The sequence below is a fragment of the Mugil cephalus genome, chromosome 20 (assembly GCF_022458985.1).
Source record: "Mugil cephalus isolate CIBA_MC_2020 chromosome 20, CIBA_Mcephalus_1.1, whole genome shotgun sequence".
Taxonomy (NCBI): Eukaryota; Metazoa; Chordata; class Actinopteri; order Mugiliformes; family Mugilidae; genus Mugil; species Mugil cephalus.
In genome coordinates, this window is record NC_061789.1 from 21,322,150 (window position 1) to 21,349,972 (window position 27,823).

A 27,823-nucleotide genomic window follows, 5' to 3' on the forward strand; every position below is an offset into this window, starting at 1 on the left:
TACATTATATGACAGTTTGGTTAACCTCTATAGTGCTTTATGCACCGGCAAACCCAGGATCTTTCGTTAAGGGAAATGTACTACATTTCCCACACTGCACTGCTGCGCACCCGTTTCTTCTCATTGCTGTCGCTCTCCTCCTGTGAGTGCCCGCTCTGAAGTGGTCCAGCATCCCTGCGCAGGCAATGGGGCAAATTTAGATGTAATATATATATACATATTCGAAAATATGTAATCCTGGAATTAGTGCTCGGTCCTGGAAGCTTGCGATGAGGGAAAGAAACTATGGCAGATTGGATTTTGCGCTGCGCCCCTGTGGAGGACGGACCAATGTACTGAGAGAAATAATGCGGAATATTTCCCCCCCATAGGTGTGAACACTGAAAATACAAGATGAAGAAGCAATTTAATCGGATGCGCCAGCTCGCCAACCAAACAGTGGGAAGGTAAGCAAACCCTTTCAGCGCGCTATGCTCGCCGGTCAAAGCGACGAGACCCCCCTGCCCCAATAGGATGCAAGTCGTACAGGCTGCACGAATAAGATTTTTAGAAGAATTGTCATTAGGATGGGGTTGTCGGTCACACAAAAACCTTTGCCGTATTCCCGCAATTCTGGTGATTCTTCAATCGAATCCATCCTGTTTAAAAACGCCCAAGTATTCCTATGCGTAATATCCACTGGAATATGCAACCGCATAGACAGCGTGTAGGCGCAGTGCCTCAGCTACAACCTGCCCACGGAAATACCTTAAATATAGAAAATCGCAATAGCGCAGAGCACCACAAAATAAGAGACTAATGTTTATGACAGGGCATCACCTCTCGAGTATGCACAAAGATGGGCATTGTGAAGTTATGCCGTTACTAAATTGACCTCCTGTCACAGGATCTGTCAATAGGTGAACGTGATGCAGTGAGCCACGGATGCGGTGTGGGCTGCGACGCGAGGGGGACATGGAAAAAGGCGCAATGTTTTCGTTACGCAGTAATGTCAGCTGTGAGAAGGGAAGCACCTCGGCTGTCATAATCCGCATCTGGCATTTAGATCTTATGCAGTTTGTGGAAATAATATGGCCTAATTACTTTTTTCTTTACCATTTTAAATATATGGGTTTATCATTCCACTGTACTTCCACAAATTGACCAATGGGAGTTTTGTGAGGAAGGATCCCATCCATCTCATCGTCGTTTTGTATGCCATCTGCTATAGCCTGTGTGTGGTTCTGAAATCCATTTCCATTCTCAGGAACAGGATCTGACCTTTTACACGAGTCCATTGGGCTTATCAGCCGTCCCCACCCTCAGTTCAGGGAGAACAGCTTGGGCCAGAAGGTGTTCTCTGTTCAGCACCGGAGGATTAGGACTAGGAGGCGTGGGTCGTTGTCGTTACATGGGTGTGTGTGTGTGTGTGTGTGTGTGTGTGTGTGTGTGTGGCATACAAGGAGGAGAGGGGGTGGGGTGGATGGGAAAGAGGGGCACACCTTACAGGCTCTGTTTATGCTATCACTGTCATTTAGCCCTTGGTTTAGGCTGCGTTCTCTAGCTGCAGTCTTTCTATAATATATTCTGTGTGACTCATGTGGAGTCTGCCTGTGGGTGTGATGCTGGATATATGTGTGTGGGCAGGCAGGTTGTAGGCTTTCATGTGGCCAGAGAAGACTGGGCACTTCTTTTTGGTGCGTGTTTGAATGTGTGCACTCACAGAGCCCTATATGAATACATTGCACTCAATATAAAACTAGTGCTGTTGCGGGTAAAATACTTTTTTGACACAATGCCATTTTTATGAGCCATTCTATTCATTGCTACATAATAAGGGGATATTCTGTGGCATTACACTTGCTGTGGAACAGGGCTAGAAATAACAGGTCTGACCCTGAGGTGACATTGTATAATTCCAAATGCTTGCTATGCCAAACTGGGATGGAAACACAGGAGAACCAAACACTATGTCCTGTCACCTGGGGAAACTTGTTGAAGTTGATAATAAAAAAGGCTGCCCAATATTTCCTGAGTAAGGACCAAATCAGCAATTTATGTCTGAATTGTAAACTTCTTGTTCGTATGTTTTCTGTCTTGTGTATTTAAGATATTAGTGTATGCCTTTCAGTTGTGGCTGTATGAAAAATAATCATATGGAGAGGTCTGTGTTCCCTAAAGGTTAGCATGATAGAGTGTCACCTTCTCTACCGTTCACTTGGAGGAGGAGTGGATGTGCTTGAACATTCCATTTTAAGATTTTACATGAAGGTTGATAATGTAATTGACCTTAGTGAACTTCAGAGTGAAACTGTATGATTTATTAACAATATTTGAGGTTGTCCATTTATGTTTTTGCATGGGTGTGTCTTTATCAAGTGATAGTACTGTTGAAACTGCAGACGTTGTGATGACAAGTCTCTCTGCATTGGTCTATAGTCTGCTTTTCTCATACGGGGTGGATTGTGAAGGTCTTCTTTCAGTGGGGGGTTGGTGTTCAGGTGTGCTGTGTCAGCATCCCTCTGGCTCTTCAAGGCTGCTGCTGCTGCCGCCTGCCTGGGTGAGATCTATGTCATGTGACCACTAACCTAACCAATCATCTCTGCGGAGCAAGACTCCACTGAAGCGTGTGCAGCCATGCATACACCATAGCTAAAAATGTGTTATGGTACAGTGGGGGAGACAAAGCATAGCGCTATAAAATGGGGTTGAAGAATTTGTGTTTTGTTATGTGGTATTAGCTATTTCAAACATGTTTTTGCTTGAAGACAGGCTTCTGTGTATTAATTCGAAACACTAGTAACGTCAGTAGTTGTATCTGTCTAAAATAAGGCATTGCTGTATTTCATGCCCTCATACACTGAAGGAGCCAGGAAAAGATTCCACTGATTCAACCATGTCCCACCCTCTATTTCTCTTGACCTATTTCTCTATTCCCTGCTCACTGTCCTATCTAGGTCTAGGCATGGTAAAAGATTCCAACAATGAAGTTTGTAAGAGTAATTTGGGTTGTAAATTCATCACAGGGAAGAAATGAAAGTGGATCATCTCTCCTTGGCAAGTTAACTCCGCTCCCATCTTCACTGACCTGACCTGTATGATTCTGGTAAATGGAGTCTCTCTGCTTGTGCCTTTAGGGAAGGCCCTAGCTCACAACTGTACAATGCAATTATCAGAAAATGGCAGCCGTTTCGTGGCTGGCCATTGAGTTGGTCAGGTATGTGACATTGGTGATTATGATTCATTACTAATGAGGTTGTATGCTATCTATCCTCTCACAGATTCTCAGTGACAAACATGAATAAAGAATTTCAAGGTGTGGGACACAGAGATTATTAAGAAGATGCGTGCATAAATCACCAATGGAATCCTGAACATGCACCAATCTTCTAAACAAGATTCTACTATCCTTAATCCATTATTATTATCTTGTATTCATTGTTATACATTTTTATCTTGTGCTCAGCAGATAATTAACACATCTACACCTCTTGGCGAGAATGTGTGCCAGACTCTAGCAGAGCAGATGGTAGTGGACAGGTAACATGAGATGTAGGAGGCAACCTGTTGCCAATGTGGCATCCCTTGCTCATGCCATCCCTTGTTCCACCTTGTCGCCTTTATTTACTGATGTGCTACAGACGAGGACAGCTCCATGAAAATCTTTTGCATGGCGCCCCCCCACACAGTGACAAGAAAATATTTTAATTGGAGGAACACTTCAGCAGAACCAAGCTCATATGGGGGGATCCATCTGCTGGAGGCCAGCTGGGAGGAAAGACAGAAAGGAAAGGGAGGTGGATCACAAAAAATGGAGAAGAGGGGGAGAAAACTGAATCAGAAGCAGCCATATATCCACACATGCATTAATGTGAAGCATATTAGCTTACAGCGGGTTATTTACCTGATACAGATGTCACGGAATGATTAAAGGCATTTAAAAAAAGAAGGATTTTCTTTGCTATTCATATCAAAATTGTCTATTTAAAGTTGCCTGAGACAATTTAGAGAGACAATTACAGAGAGCCAAAGAAAATAAGTAGGAATAAGATAATTACTGTATTTTACTATATCTTATCAGAGAGTTATTTATCCTTATTACAAGGAATTGCAGTAGTTTAGAAAGCAACAAATACTCGAGGTACTTTTTCAGAATCACACTGATGAGTGGATGAGAGGATAATTATGCAGTTAGAAGAAAGCTATTTTTTTTCTGGATGAAAGGGGTGGTAGTATTGAAGGTCCGTTTTCATATGGATAACATAAATTAGTTGAAACATCCTCGAGTAGTCTAGCTGGGATGCCTAAAAAACATCTTGATAAATCAGATTAAGTAATTGTAAGTGCATAGAGATCGTGAAAGAGAAGCCACAAATGTATTAGTTAAGGCAACGGAAATCATGAATGAGGCATTGCTTGTGTGCTGGATCATTTAAAGCAAGAGTTATTGCTATAATTGTATCATTTTGTGATACTATACACGGAGCATGTTGAGATCCCTCTCGCCTTTCAGAGACAGCAGTACTACAGGGTATGGTCGTGATAAAGAGCCTTTGTCAAGGGGCCATCTTGGCCATCAAAAGAGAGATGATGTAATATCAGACAGAATCACTCTTTCTCCCTTTCCATGCCCATGGTTCTGTCAAAAGACTAATCTCTTAAAGAGCCCCTGTACTGATGAGCTGTTATAACTTCAGAACTGCTGCAAATGGACAAAACAGCATGACATATGAAGAGCTTTAGAGACTGCTATTTCATATTATTAGACATAAATGATCATTGAATTACTTTTTTTCCCTATTAAACAGGAAGAGAGCAAAGTGCCTTAGTGACATGGAGATAATGAATCAGAGCAATTCAACCTGTAAGACTTTCAGAAACAAGCATATGGAGATACTATGTGACTTCATTCTTACAAATAACTTTTCAAATACACTGCTTGGCCAAAAAATAAATAAATAAATAAAGTCGCCACCTGGATTTCACAGAACAAGTAAGTGGGATCCTCCTATTGGATAATTACTGCATGGGTGATTATCTTTTAGCTTGCAACATGATGAGTAGCTTCTCAACAACCATGTTTTAAGACACATCCCGTGGTCATGGAAAAGATATTAGTCCGTTTGAGAAGGGTCGGAGCATTGGCATGCACCAAGCAGAGAAAACATCTGAGGAAATTGAAGCAGAAACTACTAAAATTGGGCGAAGAACTGTCCAATGCATTATTAAAAGCTGGAAGGACAGTGGGGAAGAAATGTGGTTGGAAAAAATCCTGCTTGATGGTGTTCGGCGATCACTTAAACATTTGGTGAAATTAAATTGAAGAAGAATAACAGTAGAACTCAGGGTTATGTTTAATAGTGAAAGTAAGAGCATTTCCTCAAGTACACAAGGGATCTCAAGGGATTGGGACTGAACAGCTGTGTAGCCTTAAGAAAACCACTAATCAGTGAGGCTAACTGGAAAAAGGGCTTCAGTTTGCTAGGGAGCATTAAGATTGGACTCTGGGGCAATGGAAGAAGGTCATATGATCTGATGAGTCCAGGTTTACCCTGTTCCAGAGTGATTGGGCATCAGAGTAAGAAGAAAGGCAGATGAAGTGATGCCCCCATCATGCCTAGTGTCCACTGTACAAGCCTGTAGGGGCAGTGCTGCTGCTGCTGCAGTTGCTCAGGTCCAGGTTCAGCAGCGTTATGTGACCAAAGAATGAGGTCAACTGATTACCTGAATATACTGAATGACCAGGTTATTCCATCCATCCATGTTTTCATCCCTGAGGACACAGGCATATTCCAAGATGACAATACCAGGATCCATGGGGCTCAAATAGTAAGAGTGGTTCAGGTAGCATGAGACATCATTTTCACACATGGATTTTAAACCACAGAGTCCAGACCTGAACCCCATTGAGAATCTTTGGGATGTGCTGGAGAAGGCTCTGCACAGTGGTCTCTCCCATCATCAATACCAGATCTTGGTGAAAAATCAATGCCAGTGGAAATAACACTGAATGGATGCTTGCTCTAATCAAAGCTAAAGGTCCAGGTAGTGTATTATTGCTGAAATTGCATTATCCTCAAGATCACACATTTTTGTTCTTACCAGATTAAATTGATAATGCAATAGGCTAGTAACACACTAGCTGGTCTGCCAGTTAAAATAACATCCACATAATAGCAGTGTTAAAGCACAATAAAATGGACAGAAACCATTTTTTCTTTGTGTTAATATCATTGCTATCAAGTTCTCTAAATATGTACGTAAGATCGTACAAAGATCTAAGCTATTGTACAAGTAGTTTGTATAGCTTTGATCAATGGCATGGTTGGTAGAAAGAAGCAGCACCTTAAAACAATTAAGTTTCTCTAAGAAGCTGGGTGACTCCTTGTCAGCATGCCTACTTCCTTTCATTTAGGAATGCAAACATGCTCAAAACAGGAAGCATTAATCCACATTTTCCTGTTTTGCTCGCTGCTTTTATTTGACTTTTTTTTTTACATTTTTTTTTAGTTTAAAATTTTTCTTGAATTATAACAATAATTCTCAACCTCCTTTTCATTCACTTGCCTTGAAATGATCATTTGGTATTTGCTGTTGTTTCACATTCAGTTTGTTAGCTGATTTTTTCAAAAATGGTAAAACATTTATAGAATTGACAGGGAAAGAAAAATTGTGATGCTTTCAGTTATGGCCTCTGTAAAGCCATGGACTGGTCTCTGAATGCTGCAGACTCTTTCTCTCCCCCGTACACTCCCTCTCAGGACATATATGAGTTTTGTGTGTGTATGTGTGTGCTCACTCCTCTCACAGTTATTCTTGCATACTTGACAGAACTGTGACCTAGTTTCCGGCGCCACTACAGTAAGTGGCTTTTTCTGTTTTAGTACCCTTGTATCCCATCTGCCCTATGTCTGGTCATTTGTGAGGAAACTGAGTGGGCCTCTAGACTCATGGCAGAGGTCTGCAGAAACAAAATGCATCCAGTAGAGGAATATTTTGAGAGCATCTTTAGCATGAGCACTGCTGTGTGTTTTTGTGTGTCTGTGTGTATGCATGAGCGCTTGTGTGGTTGACGCCAGATCTCATGCCAGCAGTCCAAGCCATGTTGTGACCTCCTGAAGCCCAGGGCTACCATTCTACTCCGCTACCTCCCCTAGCATAGTACTTCCACGCTTCAGAGCGAGTGTCTTTATAAGCCAGGCTAGTGTGAGCGAACCAGAGCTTTACTTTTTACCATTCTTTTTCTTAATGTTGACACCAGATATGGAGGTCAAAGCTTTGCAGTTGAATTCACTGTGTATATATGATATCAGTTGACTGGTCTTCTTTCTGAGTCTGCTGACAACTCATGTTTAGGAACTTGCATCTTCAAGCACGTGGACATCTCATACTCCCACTAAACACCCACTTCAGCCCACTCCCCCCAGGACGAAGATACAGAGCACTGAGGTGCAGAAGGGCTCGCTTTGAAAAGAGCGTGATACCTGCTACCACAGCTGCGCTTAACAAAAGTCCTCGCTAGATGGGTCAGTGTGGAATTGGTTAAATGTTTGATACTGTTTTGTCTACTGTTCTGTTTTCAAAATGTTTGTCTCTGGTAACTTTTATTTTGTGTTGTGTTATGTTCTGTGCTGTACTGTCGTGGACTCGCAGTTTGGAGATGGGCTGTGGAAATGAATGTCCCCATGGGGAAAATAAAGTCTGTCTTTAACAATACTCAAAGTCGAAAGCCTACTGTAGTTTGGTCAAAGCAGAAGCAGAACCTCAGGTTCAGCTTGGAGATCAGTCTCCCAGATGAGAGCAGGCTACATTAAGCAGGCTCTAAGCCCCAGTTCTTAGACGCATCAGGGTGTCTAATGGTGTTATAAAGTCGACTACAGTGCCACAATGGTATCTGGGATAGGAGATAAGTTGCTGCACTGAGCTTGACATTCCCATTGTAGCATTGATGGGAGACAGCAAAAACCTCTATCTCTTTTTCAAAAGGTAAGCAACACCCTCAGTATATTCAGCCTTGACTTAGATCAGGAATGCTGTCAAGATAATATGCCAAGAATAAATTTCAGCTGATGGTCATTTGAATGTTTGAGGAGCTGATCTTTGATTTGCCAGGGACATTCACGAATGGATCACAGCTTCACTCCTTTGTAGTTCATCTGTGAGTGGGAAGTGACAATCAAATCCCGTGTCAGACTTGTGTCCATTTACTTCACCAAAGTTCCAGTTTGCCTTTAAATGCAGACTAGTTTTCTGGCAAAAAGAAAATAAATAGTTAATCTAGCCTGAGTGATTAATTGAATTCATAAAGGATGATGTCACATACAATAAGTAAGTAAGTTTTGCTAATCGCTGCTCTTAGAATGCTGACTCTGTGGTGACCCCAGGTCATAAACCCTAGAAAACCCCTTGCGGTTTGAGTATTTTTTTCTGTTTTCTTTTTTTGCTGAATCGTACTGTTGCCTTTTAACAAATGGTTTGTGGGCCATGATGCTGCGGATGTTCTGGTTTGTAATCTTCGTGGCTGTGTATTTTTTTGCCCATGCATATGTACATGTCTGTGTGTATCTGTAATTGTGGGTATGGCATTATTAGAAAACAGATAACGGTATGCCTGCATTAAGGCAGATGGTTGGCATTAACCTGGCACTGTGTACCTCCTCCTCCTCGTCCTCCTCAGCAGCAGCAAACGGCTGCCAGCTCTCCCATGTGTTTTCTTTCCTCCCAGATCTCAATCTCCTCACTTCTAAACTCTTCCTCAGGCAAGAATTAGTTTCTATCAGGCCAAACAGTTCTGGTACCCCCAGTAGTCCTGCCTAGTCAATACTGTTGTTTCTCTATGTTCTCATGTATGATTATGTATGACATAGCTTTACTAAAAGGAAATACCACTATCAGAAAATAAACAAGCTCATAGAACAAGACAGTGCTGCTTTTGAAGATAGGCTCCATTCTGTTTGATGTCTAGTTCATAATGGCCACATCAGTTGAGTTCAGTGAGATCATAAGATATACACATTCTAAGTGTGTTCTATCCTTGCCTGTTTGGTTTGCACAACTTATGCTCCTATAAGCATATGGGAGCATAGGTACTGTATATACTGGAGAAAAAGAAAAAGAGGATTAGGATTATCTGTTGAGAAAGCAAATTTCAGCTAAAATGTTGTTGAGACAGTTTGATGGTTAAGTGAGGCCAAACAAGAGCCTTTGCAGACTACAAGTCTATACATTCAGCATGTAACAATCTTTCTTGTGAAAGTGTTATAGTGTTATTGTGGATTGTTTCAGCAGATCTGCATCAAACCTTTGTGGATGCTTTGAGTTATTTTTGTCCCCCTTTGTCATGCAATCAGTAATCGGCGATCACAGTTATTCCTAAGAATGATGCCAGAAATCACTGCTGCCTCTCTCTCTCTCTCTCTCTCTCTCTCTCTCTCTCTCTCTCTCTCTCTCTCTCTCTCTCTCTCTCTGTCAGCATGTGCAAACACACACACATTTCCTATATTTTCCTCCAAAGAGTAGAGCAGTTCTCCAATAGGCTGCCTGTGATTAGACCCACTGGTACGTGCTTTGACCCAGTTCCCAGGGCTCCATGCTCACATATTGGCACTGAGGCTGGCGATGTTAACCGCATTATCATTTAAGGTCAGCACTATGTCGTTGACGACAAGCACCATAGAATTTTACTTATGGAGTGGCTATTATTCATTTATTTATAGCTGGTGAATAACAAGTAATAGGTGGAGAGCAAGGTCGTTTCTATTCTTGTGGTCAAGATGAATTCAGATTCAGTATTTGTAGCCTAATTGGCATCGGCATGGACCGGGCACAATCGCAGGAAGAGGCTGTGCAGACAGGAAGGGGAAACTCTGAGAGAGTATGCATACCACTGGGTGGTTGCTGGGGGTCTACAGGTGTGGTTTTCACTCATTTTAAAACTTGACCAACTGCTCCTTAAATTCTAGAATGCAGCCCACCACAATGTATTAGACTCTATTAGACAATTTATCAATTTTATCTTTACCTGAATGTATGCTGGGCTATAATGGGAAATAACTTGCTGAAAATGGTCTAAAATATTCACCCCTGGATTCAATATGGATAACCATATATTTTTACGGGATGGAAACAAGGTTTCTACTCTCACAAAAGAGCTCTTTAAAACCACCGACATGGAAAAGACAACACCTGACTTAACTGACAAGGAAACAAATGTGTGCAAAGTTGACTATGTGTTTTAAGACGCTCACATCAGTGATTATAATTGGTTAGTTCACCAACGATAACTGTTTCACACATTTTCTTTCACAGGGCAGAAAAAACCGAGGTGCTGAGTGAGGACCTTCTACAGGTGAGCTGGAGTGTAACAGTAAACATGCCTCCAGTGAATAGTATCAAATTGTAATAGTCTCTCAGCAGTTAGTTGTTCTTGTGCTTGCTGTTATTTCAACAGAAATAACATGTCATACATACTCAATTTATTTGTGCTAGATCAGTTATAAATGCTACTGAATCTAAGGAGTTATAGCTTGACCTGACTTACCTACTAGCATTTTTGTTCCTGTACACGCGCACTGCCGGTCTGTAAAGACAGTAGTAGGTGCAGATTTATGATGATGTATGAGAGGTGATGTGTAATTCAGAGTGCTGTTTGTCATGTGCGCATATGTTCTTGCAGGTGGAAAAGCGTCTGGATCTAGTCAAGCAGGTGTCACACAGCACCCACAAGAAGCTGACTGCCTGCCTCCAGGGTCAACAGGGGGCAGATATGGAGAAGAGATCTGTCAAGTCACCTTCTGTGAGCACCTCATCGCATTTTACAATAGTGACCACTGATGGGAATAGATATCATGTGTGACACCAATGTGTGAATCTTTAGTAACCTTGTTTCTCTTTACTGTTAGAAAAAATTACCACTCACGATCCTGGCGCAGTGCATGGAAGAAGGGGCTGCAGTGCTGGGCGATGATTCTCTACTGGGGTAACTAACTGGCTGGCCCTTTGCACACACTCACACAGAAAGAGAGAGAGAGAGAGAGGGCATCATCTTTAATTATTTATTTGGCTATCAAATTCTTCTCTGTACTCATTATCCTTGTCCGCATTTTAATAACATTTGATTGCCTGAGACTTACTGTGTTTTACTGTCACCGAACAGAAAGATGCTGAAGCTGTGTGGGGAAACAGAGGAGAAGCTAGCTCAGGAGCTTATTCAGTTTGAGTTCCAGATAGAGAGAGATGTAGTGGAGCCCCTCTATGTGCTTGCTGAGGTGAGCTGGTATTTCTGTTAAAACTGAGAGGTACAATCATATTGGTATTACACTTTTGCAGGTCTACACTTTTATTCAGATGCTATTAGCAGAAACTTGCAGTGCGATTTTTTGTCGCTGGATTTTTTGTAGGTGGACATTCCGAACATCCAGAAGCAAAGGAAGCACTTGGCTAAACTTGTACTGGACATGGACTCAGCACGGACAAGGTGAACAATGCTAGCCTTTAAGAGCCAGGCTACAGCTTTCTCTTGTTAATTTATTGTCATAATTAAATGTAGAGGAAACGTGGCTGTTGTTTTATTGCCCATAGATATCAACAGTCATCTAAGTCATCCAGTCACCCAAGCACCCTGCAGCCTGGCACCAAGTCCGAGTCCCTGAGAGAGGAGATGGAAGAGGCAGCCAATCGGATGGAGATTTGTCGAGTGAGTCACCACTCAGAGCAACTCATATAAACCATGAGGTCCTCCCTCGTGTTATTTGCTCTCTTTATGATTTATAAAACCTCCATGTATCAAACACAAATGGACCACATTGCCAAGCTGATATCACAGTTAGTCGTGCCACAAGCAATGAGATCGTTTCTCTACTTTTTTTTTAGGATCAGTTGTCAGCTGACATGTATAGTTTTGTGGCCAAAGAAATAGACTATGCAAACTACTTCCAGGCGGTAAGTGGCACTGTCAAAATTATAATTGCAGTGAGTACATTATTTTTTTTTCTGGAAATTGTACAGTAAACATTGTACACGGATCTATTTACATGACTTGCTTTTTTGGAATGGATTTGAAAAAAATATGCTTTTTTATAATTTCTTTTTCTCCTGCCCTTCTTTGTAGCTGATAGAAACGCAGGCAGAGTATCACAGGAAGTCATTAGAGATTCTTCATAGTGTCCTGCCCCAGATTAAGGCTCACCAAGGTGAGTCATGCATGGAGAGGTGTGAGAACAGCTTTTGCACCTGAAGCTATATCAAGATGAGATTTGCAGGAGAGTTTGATATGCCCGATGTGTCACATAACTTCCTCGTTAAGAAATAATGACGCACCATGATGACTACACTTGCAGTGCAGTGAGTTTGCACGCGCTAAAGCAGAGACAGGCTTTAAAAGTCCAAAAGCTCTCACATGTAGATGTGTTTGTATCTATGTGTGATTTTGGCTGCTGTTTCGTGTTGCAGAGGCGTGGGTGGAGAAGCCGTCATTCGGCAAGTCTCTGGAGGAACACCTGAATATTAGTGGGAGAGAGATTGCCTTCCCCATTGAAGCCTGTGTCACAATGCTGTTAGAATGTGGCATGCAAGAGGAGGTAGAAGGAACACACACATACATACATCTTGTACATTTAGGTGTGCATATTTCTTTTGCATTCCTTTTGTTGCAAGCATGCAAGTTCATATGTACTGTCTGTATATTTTATAGTTAACAGAAAATATGCAAAATATCCCTGTTGTTTACCTGTGTAAGTTATCATCTAGCGGTCTCAGATGCACAGGTCATGCTAGGCCTGATAATTACACATGACTATGTGTTTTTATGTGTGGGGGCTGTAGGGTCTCTTCAGAGTGGCTCCATCAGCCTCTAAGCTGAAGAAGCTGAAAGCTTCCCTTGACTGTGGCGTTTTGGATGTGCAGGAGTACTCCTCTGACCCACACGCCATTGCAGGTGAACTATACCCACGCAAATGCATTCAAGACCCATCTCCATAACAACAGCCAGTCACTGATAGTTTGGAGGAAAACTTGTTTTTTGGCAAAACAGCCGTCAGCTCTGCCCTCAGTGCTTTCTATCAGAAACGTATTAGCATGAAATCTGTGTTGAGCAAGTTGAATCTGGCAGATGTAGTAGCTGTTAGGGCCAGCTAGAGGGGAGTAGTTATATAGGGCATTGTGTTGGCAGTTACGAAGAGAGAAAACAACCTTCTTCAACCTCCTTCCAAAAGGCTGACCAGTTTTTCCTGCACTCTTGTTTTTCTCACCCACAGGGGCCCTGAAATCATATCTCCGTGAGCTCCCGGAGCCATTGATGACAACTGAACTTTATGATGAATGGATTCAGGCTTCCAAGTAAATGCCTATGTTCTTAAAAAAGTATTTATTTGAAATAAACCACTGGCAATTTCTTTATTTGGAGCCCTTGATTTCTAAAATGAAAAATGGTGACATTTATTGAGTAGTGGAGCAACAGTGTTATTATTTTCTCAGCATTCAAGATATGGACAAGAGACTACAAGCATTAATGGCAGCATGTGAAAAACTTCCCACGGACAACTTGAACAATTTCAGGTATCTTTTGTGCTCTAAATATTGCCTACTATTCAGACGAAAGGACAAAAAGCTACAATGGTCAGCTTAGCCTTTTGCCAACATCAGGCACTGACTTTTACAGTTGTGCCACTTACTGCCTAAAGGTGGCAGGTTTCTGCATCTGCTATTATTATTTCCAAAACATTATCCATGCACCATGATAATCAGTCTGTAAACCACTTTCACTATGTGGCCAAAAAACATTTACTGAAATTGCATTTAGCTTAATATCGTAAAACAAATATCCTAAAAAATATATCCTTACATTCCATCCCACAGGTATCTAATTAAATTCTTAGCCAAACTGAGTGAGTATCAAGATGCGAACAAGATGACTCCTGGTAACATGGCCATTGTGCTCGGACCTAACTTACTCTGGACGCACACTGAACCGTACGTGTCCTAAATACAGCTTTGACTTTATTTTGCATGGCTTGAGTATTACCAGGTAACTGGTACTGTAACTGCATTCTTCTTCTTTCCAGGAACATGACAGAGATGATGACCACCTTGTCCCTACAGATTGTTGGCATCATCGAACCTATTATTCAGCATGCCGACTGGTTTTTCCCTGGAGGTGGGGATTACATTATATGTATGGAGTAATATGTTTGGGCTGGGCACCATATGCATTTTTATTGGTATCTTATCGTTAGAGAATTAATAAAACTTGATTATGCCGTACAATTTGACCAATTTTATTCAAGTTAAGAAATATATGTATCCTTTCTGGATTTCTTTTTCCTTTTTCTCAGTCCCTCTATAATGAAGTGACACCAGTGCCTGCACAATTTTCATCATCAACCACAACATTCTATGCACTAAAAATAATTTAATTCACTTGACAATAGTCAAAACAATATATTTAGTATTTTGTATTTACTTGATACGTTTTTTAATCTTCTTAATATGGATTTTATATATTTTTGGTTGTAACTAGAGCTCAGCTTCTTAGAACTGGTTGATTAGTTATGTGCACTAATAACACATACTATGTTGATGGTGTGTCTGCTTGTGCCCCAGAGATTGAATTCAACTTGACAGGCAGCTATGGCAGCCCGATCCACACCAACCACAACTCCAACTACAGCTCCATGCCATCACCAGACATGGACCAGTCTGAACGCAAGCAGCAGCACGACCAGAGCCGACGCCCACTGAGTGTCGCCACTGACAACATGATGCTGGAGTTTTATAAGAAAGATGGGTATGATGCCAAACGCGCCCGTCTGCTGCCCACCTCCCACTCTTCCTCCATCTCTCTTTTGCTTTCTCTCATTCCACCCACACGTCTCCTCAGGCAACTGATATTGCATTCTGTATTTGAGGAGGCAACATTTGCACATGAAAAATCCATTACCTGGTAATGTTTATGTATCCTGTGATCTAAGGTTTTCACTGCGGTGAGTCAGTCTCCATAGGCCAAAGAGAGGCGAGCATCTTACCACCACTCACCTGCCTCTAAATAATGCCTCTACAACTGCACCTTCTAATAGACCTTTTTATGGCCTGGTTCACAGTGGTTAACTGGAGGCAAAAACCACAGAGCAGAAAAGGGGCTGCCATTATCAAACTGTCATCTTGCTGTGCTGTAGGGTGCCACAATTGGAGGAGTAAGGTTAAAAGAGCCAAACTAAATTTTTATTGTATATCAGCTGCCACTGGTGGTTAAATGTGACAAAACTAAAATGCTTATGTGTACAGTAAACAGACAGACTATAAATACAGTATTGTCTTTTGGAGGCTTGATTAATCCTCTAAAGGGCATTATCTAAGCTAACTTTTAGTTGTTGTACGTCTGTGTTCACAAAATAACATTTGCTAGCTCTCACTACAAGTAAGAAATGTTAGAAATAACACTACGTTGGTGCTTCAGTAGCTATTCTATTAGCCTCTTAGCCATTAGCCTGTGTAATAGCCTCCAGTGGCATATTCATAAGCCTATACACCGACCAGGCATAAAATTATGACCAATCAACACTGATTACTATCTAGGCAGAACTTCAGCTTGCACAACACAAAACTCTTCTGCATCTAAGGCATCTAAGGATTTTCATGCTGTCATTTTATCTAAGTGTCAAGTGTCAATGTACTGGCCTTTGAACAGTAGGTAATCTGTCATATCCATCCATTGTTTTATTGATTACAAATCTGCCATCTGGCCCCACTTATTAATGTTAACTTTTCTGACTAAGGAGAGTAAGTAATTGTACATAATTGCCAAAAACAAGCATGCACAATCTGCTAGTCAGAGTTAACTAATGTATGCCTGTGGACTGTTTTGCCTCCAGCTAAAACTGAAAGGGAGGGGAGGCAAGTAGTTTAAATGAATATATAGTGCTGAATTCCCTTGCCTTGTATTGTATCTATGGCAACAGGTCTCATATGGAAGACTGCTGCTTAGCACTTTTTCACTGGAATTGCTGCAACGGCATCTTCCCATCCACCCATGCTCCCACACACAGTTCCTCCTTCACAGTCTAGCTAGCGCGTCACCTGGTCTGAGTCATTCATCCAGCTGGTGTAAAATCTCTGGATGATGTAGAACCAAAACCTTTAAAAAAGATGCTCCCATAAAGTTAAGAATACTCTGCACATGTGGCTGCCCATTGCTCCACGTGTGCTCACTACTCTATGTATGTAATTGTATGGATGGGTTAAATTCAAAGATGCATCTGTTCTTCCTGTGATGTTTGTGCTCAGTAAGACTAAACTGCAATTCAGTAGAAAAATGCACATCCTCTCATCTGTGAAGCATCTTTTCTTCTCCTTCCTGCCATTGTTGATGTCATCTCCTTTTCATATTATCTTGTATTGTGAACCTTGTCTGCATTACTTATGGCCTCATATCCCTATTGCTTCTCTTCTCCCCTACTAATGCAGCATAAGGAAGATACAAAGGTACTGTATCATTCCTTTTCCCCCACTTCCTCCCTTACTACTTCCACCCACTCGCAATGCTTTTGTTGTCGTCATACAAGTCTCTGTATGTGTGTTTGTCACCAGTATGGGCGTCCGGGTTATGGATACCTCCTGGGTTTCTCGAAAGGGTTCGACTACGCTTTCTCGCAAGGCTTCCTCTACCCCTCCCGGCATGCAAGGGCCTGGCTCTCCTGCAGACACCCTGATCCCTGAGCAGCCTGGAGAGCTTGCCACCTCTCCATCTGCCACACCGCCACCTGGAGAAAGGCTTTGGTAAGTAACTGTGGACATGCTGTTCCCCTCATCCGCACTCATCGACGCCCATTCATTTTTGCTGTCATCACCATCATCACCACTACCATCATTAAGATTCCCAGCTCTTTGTGGTCAGAGTCCTTGGCTGTGTTACTCATACTTCCATAAATCCTCAATGCCTCCATAGTACTTGCAGTGTACCTCTATCAACATATTCAGTTAGTATGATTTCTTACTTATTTACTCATTACATTTCTTGATGACTACATGTGTCACAGGTTTTAGTCCAAATACGGTATGAAAGCTGGTGACACTAAGCTTTAGTCTACAACTTGTTCTGAGCATGCTAATATATCCACTTTTAAATTCTTGTGGCTTGGCTTTCTCAACTTTTGTCGTTTATGATTTATTCTGTGCACAGACTGATTTCACATTTTTTTGGTACCATTATCATCACAGAACACATAGATAATCACCTTCATGTCTCTAGCTCTGCCTGTGTGGCAGACAAGAAATAATACGTCTCCTGGCTTGTCTGGCTTTCCCCTTATCTCCTGTGGCTCTTTCAGCCATTGAAAGGGTTTGTGTCTGTTTCACACTGCCCTGGGCTGACTGCAGGACCTGCAATGCAAATAAGTCATATAGGACTCTGGAAGATAGGGTAAGAGAGGAGATATTCAGTATATCACCTCTGCTTGATGATTGAGACTTGCGTACAAGTTTGGCTCCAGAGAAAGATCCTCACAGCTCTATGCAGTGTGCAGACACAAGGTGATCACGGAGGTATTCCTACACACTGTATTATTTTCCTTTGCCAATAAAACTTTCATTTTCTTTGCTGCTGTTTCTTTGTGCTTGTCTTTGTAGTTGCACTAAGCTAAGTGCGTGCTAAGCTTGGTGCTCACCGCCCGCCCTAAAATGCTTTTTTGTTGTTTTTTTCCTCCTCGGACTGACTAACACACTAGCACACCCAAATCATCCGAACAGCTTATCCTACATCGCTCCAATGCGTTTCCCTGTTCAATCACTAGAGCTGTTTCTTTTTTTGCTGTCTATTCTCTTAATATTTACAGCTCAGACAACGTGTCACCCAGTCGGCCGGACACCTCTCATGCCCACCCACCCCCTGGGGAGGACCGGCCACCCCCCCCTTATCCCACCTCCTCTTGCCACACTACTCCCCACCACTTCTATCCTAAACCTCCACCTTGCGCTCGCCCTGTTGCACCAGGCCCCGAGTCCCAGCCCCCTGGGTCACCCCCACTGCGCTGGTCTGGCTTTACTCCTCCTGCCCCGCCCCCTTCCTCCTCTTCTTCCTCCTCTTCCTCATCACTTGATATAAATTCAAACCCCAAACCTAGCTGTTTGCACTTCCCTAAGCACAGCCCACCTGGTGACATGTCGCATGCTCCCCCACCAGACACTAATGCTTCCCCACTCTACATAAAAACCCCCATGATACTATCACGCCATGACCAGACACTTGGAAACCCCCCTAGCCTCCCTTCGACCGCGCCCCCACCCCCTCCGTGGGCTGCCTGTCCATGTGCCCGAGAGAGAGGACCCCCCAAGCTGACTAGGTAAATACAACACACCTATAGCCACTATGGATGCATCTGAGAGTGGCAGCTGTATTTCTCATCAAGCTCGCTGGCTAATATTTTCGTTTTGCTTTTTTTTCTCCTCCCTCTTCAAATTACGTGCCTCAGCTTCTTGAACATTCAGGTTGTCTGGGGATGCTTGTGATGAGGTTGCCTAGCAACCAAGGATGTTACCATCTTAGAAGTCTTGGTTTGATGATGGTATTGGGGAGACAATAAATACATGGACAATGCAACATGTTTGTACATGTATTTATGTAAAGTTTGCGAGTAAATCTTCTGATTTTTATGATAGCTTACTAATGTGCTCTTGTTGCAGTTACTGTAAGTCCTGGTAAACAGTACATTTGAACATCTTCATGCTGCATCATCCGGCTAGACCCAAAGTGCTGAGTTTGAATCAAATGGATCTAATACAAAGTGCTAATCCTTATTATTTTTATACCGTTGCCATTGTTGTTCTTATAGAAGAATTTAATCAAAAGTTTTTTTTTTATAAATGTTCTATAATTACTCAAATGTTGCATACAGTATCCATTCTTAGTGTATCTTCACTATTCACGATACCACTCGGTTGTGTCAAAATTAAACTGAATGGAGAAAGTTCATTTGTAAGTTCCTGTCCAAAGAAATACTCAGTAGTGCTCCTTATGTTTTGCTGGATATGGTGCAAGCCCAGCCCCTGTTGACCAGTAAACAGATACATGGACTTGTGAGTTCACATCTTAAGTGGGCTGGAACAGAGTCTAAATGTCATGAAATGCGTCTGATGCCTCTGATTGGACTACAACATAAATAATGGCAAATCTTGCCAATTTGCTTGCAATTTGAAATGTTTATGCTTCTTTATTATTTTAAAAAAATGTGTAAAAATATATTTCAGGCAATGAAGTATCCATATATGCACTATTTATATTTTAACTGCTTTTATATATAGTAATAAGAGGCTTTTGAAAACATGTGTCTTTGGTTTGTTTGGTCAGCGTTAATTTATTTGACTTGCTTCCTTTGATGATGTTTGTTTGGATTTAGAACACTTTGTAATATTGGTCAGACTGCAGTTAAAAACAGCAACACACATACTGCATGTGATGGTGATGATGGTGGTAGTGGCTGTTGTGTCAGGCATGCACATTCAGGTTTCAGAACCCACTGCTCACTTTATTACTATTCACTTACTAATGTTTCCTGTTGTTGTTGTTTTTTTTTAGCTCACTGAAGGGCAAAGAACTTTCCCCTGTAATTGGACACAAAGGCATCCAAGTGGCAGGTCCAACAGTCCCCCCCAGCAGTAGTCCTCAGAGCAGCAGTCAGTCTCCCCATTCCACAGAGCACAGTCCACACACCCTTCGCAAAGGTCAGAATGTTTCACAGTCTGAATCTATGGTTACTTTATTAACTTTAAGATGATAATATTTTACAGGACACTGTAACATGACTGTGTTGTGTCTTCCCAGGTTCCAAGAAGTTGGCCCCCGTACCTCCCAAAGTCCCTTATGGCCAGTCTGGAGGGATGTCTGACCAGTCCACAGGTCAGCCGTCACCGGTCAGCCTGTCCCCTACACCTCCCAGCACTCCATCCCCTTACGGACTGGCCTGTCCTCCAGGGCAAGTACCCCCATCCTCACCTGGGCAGACCCCACTAGGTGCGCCTCACTCCCTTTCGTCCCCACCCTCCCTGACTGGAACGCTAACCAAGTCACGACCTGCTCCTAAGCCCAGGCAGAGACCCAGCCTGCCCCCTCCTCAGCCGCCCACGGCTCCTGCGGGGTACACTGGCCCGGCCATGGTCCCAGTTCCCCAGCCCCTGGAGCAAGGCCTCCTGGACGGACTGTCACCTGGGGAGAGCATGTCTACAGGTAAACATCAGCCCTTGGCAACACTCCCACCGCCACCACAGGTGGGGCTGCAGCGGCCCACTCTCAGACTCGCTGTGGCTCTGTCCAATGGAGATGGTGGACGAGTATAGGAGTCTGTAGGACGTGTCACTGCAGACATAAAAGAGGCCTGTCACCTTATTGACTGTACTCAAACAATTGCCTGAACAAATAAAAGTTGCCTTTTAGACACAGAGAATGATACCATGTAAATATTAACATTTTTGTGCAACTGCAGTGAGCAAATCTCTTGACCTATGTATTCATTGCTTGTGTTATGTGATGATGTTTCTAGGTAATGTGTGGAAACATCAGAGAAGCATAGCTCGTCCTGCTTGTATGGTAGTTGCCATTAGATTCATCATGTGCTCTTTGTTTATCTGTGTTACCCAGACCCCACTCGGCAGAGGTAGGTCAGAGGCTTACACAGTTGACACCAGTCTGCGTAGCAGGAGTGGAAACCTAGTCAGAAAAAAACACACTTTATATCTACAGTCTGATGTTCTGATGATGAGGTGTGCTGTCAGTATATACCAGTCATTCTGTCACTTTGTTATATTTATCATTCTCTTGTTCCCCCTGCTACTATTGTGTACTTTGCAGCTGTGTGAGGCCAGGGATTCAGTGTGGGCTAAGTGTGAGGGTGACTTTTAGGGTAAGCCAGACCGCCCCCGCCCCATACACTCCATCTCACTGCCTGGCCTCGTACCGTGGATGCATCTGGGGTCTCCTGCAGCCTGCCTCAAACATACCTACCCATAGCTCTCAATCTCAAATTGTCTCATTCCTTGTTAGCTGGATGTTATAGTTCAACCAGTAATGCACGGCTTAAGGACTTCCCAGAGTGCACCTCACTGCACTCATCATTGCTTACAAAGGTCCATCTTAGAGGCCCCTTTCTTCTGTTCCCCATTCCCAGCCCTATGCTGGCATACATCTCCCTCTAACACCCTGCTACTGGTACCAGGGGGCCTCAGGTAACCCCCATTTTTTTGTATGGCAGGCTCATCGCTTTTTATAACCTCAGCTTCCTATTACTACACTGCCACGCTCCATCTCATTCCTACACAAGAGTAGTTATCAGTCTCTGTTTAGACCTGCTGCTTCCAGGAAATGGAGCAGCCCAATAGAATATGTAATGTGTATTTGCAGCCAAAACTATCTAGTGCTCATGAGATTTCCATTGTTACTTTAAGCCCACTTCGTGTCTTGGTGCCATTTTTTTCCCCAAAGAGTTCTGCACACACACATCTTGTTGCCTCTGTGTTGGTTTAACTGGCCACTGTTGCAAACATGTCATTGTGCAGTCATTTTGATCGGTTATTGTATTTTATATGACAAAATATGTTGTTGCTGCCTTAAAAAAGAAAACAAAAAGCTGTGACATTCTGCACTAGTCTTTACCAAGGTTTTTCTTGGACTAGTAACATACTGAAAAGTCTTTGTAGAATGTGAAGCACATGTAAGCTACTGATTCCTTCAATCATATGCCACTAACCATGACTTCAGACTCTTCAGACGATTAATATTATTTCTGCTCTCTTCCATTTTTACACCTCATTATCATTGCCATATGCCCCCTTCTCTTCCTCCTGTTGCTCATCATCACCATTTCCACTATTCTGCTCATCATACTCACCTTTCCCATCGTGCTCACTATTAGATATCTTCAATTATGAAATCCCCTCCATCAATGTCAATCTGGACAGCCTCATCGATGAGTTCAGCGGTGCCCCCTGCAGGAGGTCCTTGGCAGTGACAGACTCTCCGGAGGGGGATGCTCTGTCTGAGGAGGAGCCCCAGAGCACCACTCTATGACCTATGACCCTAAGGCATCATTTACCAGCACCTCTATGGCTGTATACACTCTTAACTGTCGCCGCCAAGGCCTGATGGAAACACCTACTGGCCTCAGCAATGCCCTCCTGAAACAAGAACATGAACCGCCCCTCACGACTGCAAAAGGCTTCAGAGAAACTTCTCTCACAACTGCTCGCTAGTAAATTAATGTGACTACAAAGAAACACCAAAATGCCATAGTGAAGGAACAGTTGCCTTTAGGAGGAAAGACTGGATTTCAGATGAGTATTACATCAAAAGATTTTTTTTTCAATTATTTCTATTTTAGTTTTGCTGTTTCCTTTTAGATGGTAACTACAGTGGTCTAAACGTCCGTGGATTTTTTCATTTGTTTTGCCTTATTGGTACATGCAATTCAATTGCATTATGATATTCACACGTTTTACAACATTTCATTGAAGAAAGTAAAGGCTTGATATGGTAAGAAGCAAAGCCCATCCTATGGGTGAGACAAGGTGAGTGGGCAGGCTGATTATATTGATCACAGGGTATTCAAGCTTTGTGCACATTAGGAACATGCTGAGCCCTAGAGACAGGCTTTGCATGCAGGATGAAACATTTAATGCAGTTTTGTTCTTAGTCACACACCCCATCTTTGCTTCCCCTCTTCTATCATAAATTATAACTGTAGTTCATTGACGTTTACCTTTTAGGTAACTCACTTTTAACTCACTTTATACCAGCACAGTATGAGAAGAATGTTATTGTAATTCAAGTTTTTGTACTTGCATCCTTTATTCAGTCAGGAAGAAAGCACCATGATCTGTTTGCATGACAAGCTAATAAGATCGACCTGCTTCGCATCAAAGGCCTCACAATGGCAGTGCTTTATTTTGTGTGAGTGTTATTGTTGTTTTTCACCTTGGAAAGTAAATTATACCCCAACCCAGTGCTTTAACAGTGTGATGATAATGGGTGGATGACTACACTGCCTTTAGGTTCATATGATACTCTCTTAACTTTGTTTCAAGTGCTTCAGGTTCAGTGACCTTTGACCCCAAGTGTAAATACAAAGACTGTACATAAACTGATGTATATAAATCTGAGAGGAAAAATATATGTAAAGTGCATATCTTAAATATATAATAATAACAATAATAATACATGTGCTGATATTTATCGTGTAGAAAATGTAATAATTAAAAGGTTTGATGTTATTTTTGTCCCTGCACACACTGCACAGGTTTACTGTAGATTCCTTACATTTTCACTGACTACAATGCTGCAACACAAACTTATTCACAGATCAGTTCTGTCTCCTGAGCCTTGACTTCAGACAAGCTAGAACTTGTACACCGATTCCCTATCCTTCCTTTCTTTGTAAAACTGTTCTTTGGGAAATTCTGTGTAAATAATTGGATTTTTTTATTAGCCCACTTGGCATTTTGATCATGGACCAATAAGTATTAAGTCCAGATTGTTGGAATATATCAAATTTAACATACTGGACATCTAAATTTGACAATGTTTCCTTTGCCAGTATTCTCAATCCAGACAATTAATTACAGATATTTCAGATTTGTCAAATGACGCTATGGTAAACCTTTTCCGTATAAAATGTCAAAGTACAATACTTTTGTCAATTGAAGTGCAATTACAGTGTTTACTGATTCTCCTGAGTCCAAAAAAGTGGTCTAAGTCCCCCACCCCAAACCTGCAGAATAAAGCCATTATTTTAATTGCTTTTGTTTTGTTTTGTTTTTTTTGTGAGTTCACTTTTTACAAAAGTGGATTCTACATTAATCTCTCAAAGTGATCAATGGTATGCATCTGTGTTCTCAATGGACTATGTTATTGATGATTTTGGTGATGTTGATTATATTGATAGTTGTGGTGATTATATGACAAGTGCCCTCACACTGGTTGTTATTTTGGAACTATAGGCATAATATATGTATGCTAGAGGATTTATTTTCTTTGCTGGATCCATACATTTATACGAGGAGACAAGGGTATCTCTGAATGTGACTGGTTGTCAAATGCCTGATTTTGTAATAACTACCGGGGGCAAATGAGAGTTGATGTTTGAACGATGGTAAATTATGGTTGTTGGCATGCATTGTCACCAGTCCAAGGCAGTACCTTACTGTAAAGGTTCTGTGCATCACAACTGGAACTTACAGGTACTTGAAAGCATGTGGTCATTTTCATTTACATGGTGCTAGAAAAAAAAAAAAAAAAAACATAAATCAAAGTCCAGTCAGTAAAATCAAATTTATGACAATTGTCACAGGACCTTTAGCATCAAAAGTTTGCTAATGTGTATGTGTGTGTGTGTGTGGATGCGCTTAGGCAGTCTTTTGTATTTAATGATCATCCATATTTTCGGTCAATCAATGTCATTTTAGGAATCGTAAGAGTGTTCATGATTTAAATGTACAGATGGGTTCTAGAGGATGTGGTCCACAATAATTGCCCCCCTTGGTGGGTTGTTGAGCAATATGGTGGAGTGGAAGTTGCCTGTGGATGGACTGTCTCTTTCTCCTTTCACTAATGATGTACAAGAGAAATCTGCCGCTTCGAAAGCCTATCATGCCCACCCTTCCCTCCTCTGCTTAGCATATCAAGTGGAACACAGTGTGTACTGTGAAGCCTACCTGCAATCCTAATCAGAATGTCAGAAATAGATATATATATATATATATTAAACTCTAAGTTTTTAATGATCTCACCTGGTTCATGTGGGTTTTATTTCTGCAATTTGTTAAAGTTTTTCAAAGTGAATTGTTAACAGACATTTGCTTGATTTTTTTTCCATTTATTTAACTACAGGTTCGAGGTTTTTACACTTATTACCCAAATGATAAAATCAGTATAAAAAAGGAAGGAAGAAGAAGAAAAGGCAGCCATATCTCAACTCTATTTTTAGAATTTTAGTCAATCATCCCCACGGTTTCTTAGTTCTCTTGCTATAGTAATGCACACAATTGCATACTGGTCTTCTTGTCTTGCCACACTAAGCTCTGTTTCAATATACTCCTCTCTCCATTGTCCATTTCCTTGAAACTGGTAACATTTGTGTTTTTACTGCCTCATTGTTAATGTGGGCCCATCCATGACCATGCACACCACCAACAGGAACGTGATCTAAAACACTGGATTCCAAACCACAAAGTCAAACTTATTTTCTGAGAAACCGGGTATGGCTGAAAAGCAGCCCCTTAAGCAGCCTCTTCAGATTTTGTAACCTGTATGACTGGCCCAGCAGGATGGTGGAGGTTTGCCACAGAAGGAAACTAGGAGTGTACACGTTTGACGGCATTGTGGTGATACTGACAAAGCTCCACCTGACAGCAAGCCCATGATTTCTCTGAATCTCCACCCCAGCAATGCCCTGCAAGTTGGTTAAGTATGTTGAAACAACGTGTTAACCAGGAGTAAATTAGCCTTCATTTACCATGTTATCTCATTGTTTTAGTATTTTTATATATCTCACATTGCGTTATAATTTCTGCCTAATGAAACCGGGCCCAGTCTTAATCTGTATTCTGAAGGAATCAGTGGTAATCTAATGCTACAGTCCTGCAGTGTCTCTCCTTACAGCCATCAGTCAAGCACATCTCATCCCTGTCTGCTAGTCTATCTCCTTCAGACTGCCATGGATGCATCAATTATTTCTTACTGAAAGTTTTAAACGCAGTTCTCTTTACACTGTCTGAAATGACATGCTGTATATGATGTTACTATAGGAGGCTTAATACAACTCCTTATTCCACCCAGATATATTAGCTTGGGCATTAAAAATGAAAACAGTCTTTAACTGTGGGCTAATGATTTAAATGTTAAGACTTTAAATGTGATGTACGATAGCCTGACTGCTGTATATGCATTTGAAGACGAACACAGACATTCTAAACAATCTTGGAAGTGGGATAGAGGTTGCACTTTTGTTATTGCTCCTTGGAAACGGGTATTCAGCAAAAGGACAACAAACCAATGGTTGGGTTGCTAGCAATGTGATATATTTTGTTATTGACAAAGGGTTTGAATTGTTAGATTATTACATCTCAGGGGCCAATTTAATCAACTTTACCAACTTCTGGACTAGCTTAAATTGTTCAAATTCGATTGTTATTATTTTTTTTTTTTTTTGCATTACATCCTCATATAAAATATGTTGAACGTATCACAGATAGGACTGCAAGACAAAAGACTTTTCTTTCCTAACCTCTGCTTTGGACTGTTGCTTGGTAATGCACATAAGACACAGGCATGCCTATAAACACCCTCACTTTTCCATAAAATCAGGGGAAGACAGTGTCTGGTCACATCATGAATGACAATATTCCGGCTAATGCATAGCTGAATTAGACTGCTTGTAAGTGGAATAATTGTTCACAGGTTATACATTCTCGATCAGACACCTAAGCTAAAATAGGCACGCTTTACACACTCACACTCCGGAAAATATTGTTTCTCTCCTTACAAGTCAGTGGTTTATAAATGGCACTTGCAATGCAGATATCCTTCTCGCTTTGCTATGCCAACAAAATCCACGGCAAAGTAGCTGCAACCAGTGCGAGTACCGTAAATGCCGAAAGCAACAACAGCAAGCATCGCGCTGTGGTGCAAATCCTGCGCCTCGGTCTGCGCTGAGGTTGAACAACAGTCATAACAACACTGAGTGCATCTTCTTCAGCCATAGGCCGCCCTTGGGAACTTATGATGAAGATCTGAGACGCATTATGGCTAGGGCTGATTAACCTCTGCCGACGGAGTCGCTGAGCGATACCCCTGGAGAACCGGGTAATCCAATTGACTCCACTCCGTAAACTGTCCCTCGAGGCGCGCCGTGCGTTATGGGGCTGTCTCAGGGGCAGAGGAAGAGGCACTTCGAGGATCTGTCCTTCATCTGGACACTTGTCTGGTGCGAGTGACACCAGAGCTTCCTTTTTTCTCTTGATGAAAGTAAGATGCCGGCATATAGGGCAGACGATTGTGTCTCTGATGTTGCCCTCGCCGTTGATGCTCACCAGTGTTTTGACCAGGCAGTCGTGGCAGAAGATGTGTCCACAGCTCAATGTCCGTTCTGTACCCGAAAGGCACTCATAGCACACTGGGCATTCTCGTGTGTCCTCCTGGCTATCTTCCTTGTAAAGCGCCATAGACTAGAGCCAGGCTCTATTGATTAATTGCCACCGAAAATGTAGAAATGTCGACGCGTTGGTAATAGCAGACAGGAGACTTCTCAAGTCATTTCTTCCTTTGCTTTTGACTGTGGGTGGAGGCGACAGTGGCACCTTGTAAAACAGGGCCTGCCACTTCTCGCAGAAGTGACTTGACTGATGGTTCCCCTACTGGCAATTCAGGTGGCTACTTCGGTGAGAAGGACCTGAAATTGTCTTGAATGGTGAGAATATTTTATTTTTTTCCGTTTTATTCTATTCTGTTCTATTCTATTACTCGTAGATGTTTAGCTTTATCAGACTACATTATGACAATAATAATAATATAATACTATACAAGCATAAAAACGTAAAAATAAAAAATTGCGGTTTTCGGCAATGGCGCACTTAAGCTGTTAATGAAGGTTTGCAAATCCCGACTGCCAAACTGATACATTTTAATTAAAGGCTATATATATCTTGATTTATTTTTTTCTGTCACTCACTCACGGCTTTTTCCCGGCGCTCGTATGCCATCTTGTGGTCACAGTTAAAAGTACACTGCTACAAATCCAGGGTCAGTAAAAAGGTGTGGCTGATTGCTACACAAACTACGGCTGTCCTGCCCGGTTCGCTGACGTAAAATTGC

The 27,823-nt window shown here is 42.0% G+C and overlaps 2 protein-coding genes across 4 annotated transcripts; one reads left to right on the plus strand and one right to left on the minus strand.

Moving 5' to 3' along the window:
• arhgap44a (Rho GTPase activating protein 44a) lies at window positions 1-24,737 on the plus strand. Of its 3 annotated transcripts, XM_047571038.1 has the most exons (23): window positions 1-446; window positions 10,288-10,327; window positions 10,655-10,774; window positions 10,881-10,957; window positions 11,135-11,246; window positions 11,379-11,455; window positions 11,560-11,674; window positions 11,851-11,919; window positions 12,089-12,170; window positions 12,430-12,557; window positions 12,802-12,913; window positions 13,233-13,314; window positions 13,453-13,533; window positions 13,834-13,947; window positions 14,040-14,131; window positions 14,578-14,761; window positions 16,438-16,455; window positions 16,561-16,749; window positions 17,805-18,311; window positions 19,544-19,689; window positions 19,790-20,191; window positions 20,813-20,864; window positions 21,873-22,015. In XM_047571038.1, the coding sequence occupies exons 1-22, from the start codon at window positions 394-396 to the stop codon at window positions 20,818-20,820; spliced, it is 2,808 nt and encodes a 935-aa protein (XP_047426994.1). In that variant the 5' UTR covers window positions 1-393; the 3' UTR covers window positions 20,821-20,864; window positions 21,873-22,015. The 3 variants fall into 3 exon arrangements, with proteins under 3 accessions (XP_047426994.1, XP_047426993.1, XP_047426995.1); XM_047571037.1 differs by lacking the exon at window positions 20,813-20,864 and having other exon boundaries at window positions 2-446; window positions 21,873-24,737; XM_047571039.1 differs by lacking the exons at window positions 17,805-18,311; window positions 20,813-20,864 and having other exon boundaries at window positions 3-446; window positions 21,873-24,737.
• On the minus strand, window positions 24,235-27,692 carry LOC124997382 (RING finger protein 222). Its single transcript, XM_047571043.1, has one exon. It carries the CDS (start codon window positions 27,172-27,174, stop codon window positions 26,548-26,550), a length of 627 nt encoding a protein of 208 aa, XP_047426999.1. The 5' UTR covers window positions 27,175-27,692; the 3' UTR covers window positions 24,235-26,547.
• Window positions 27,693-27,823: the final 131 nt, after the last annotated feature.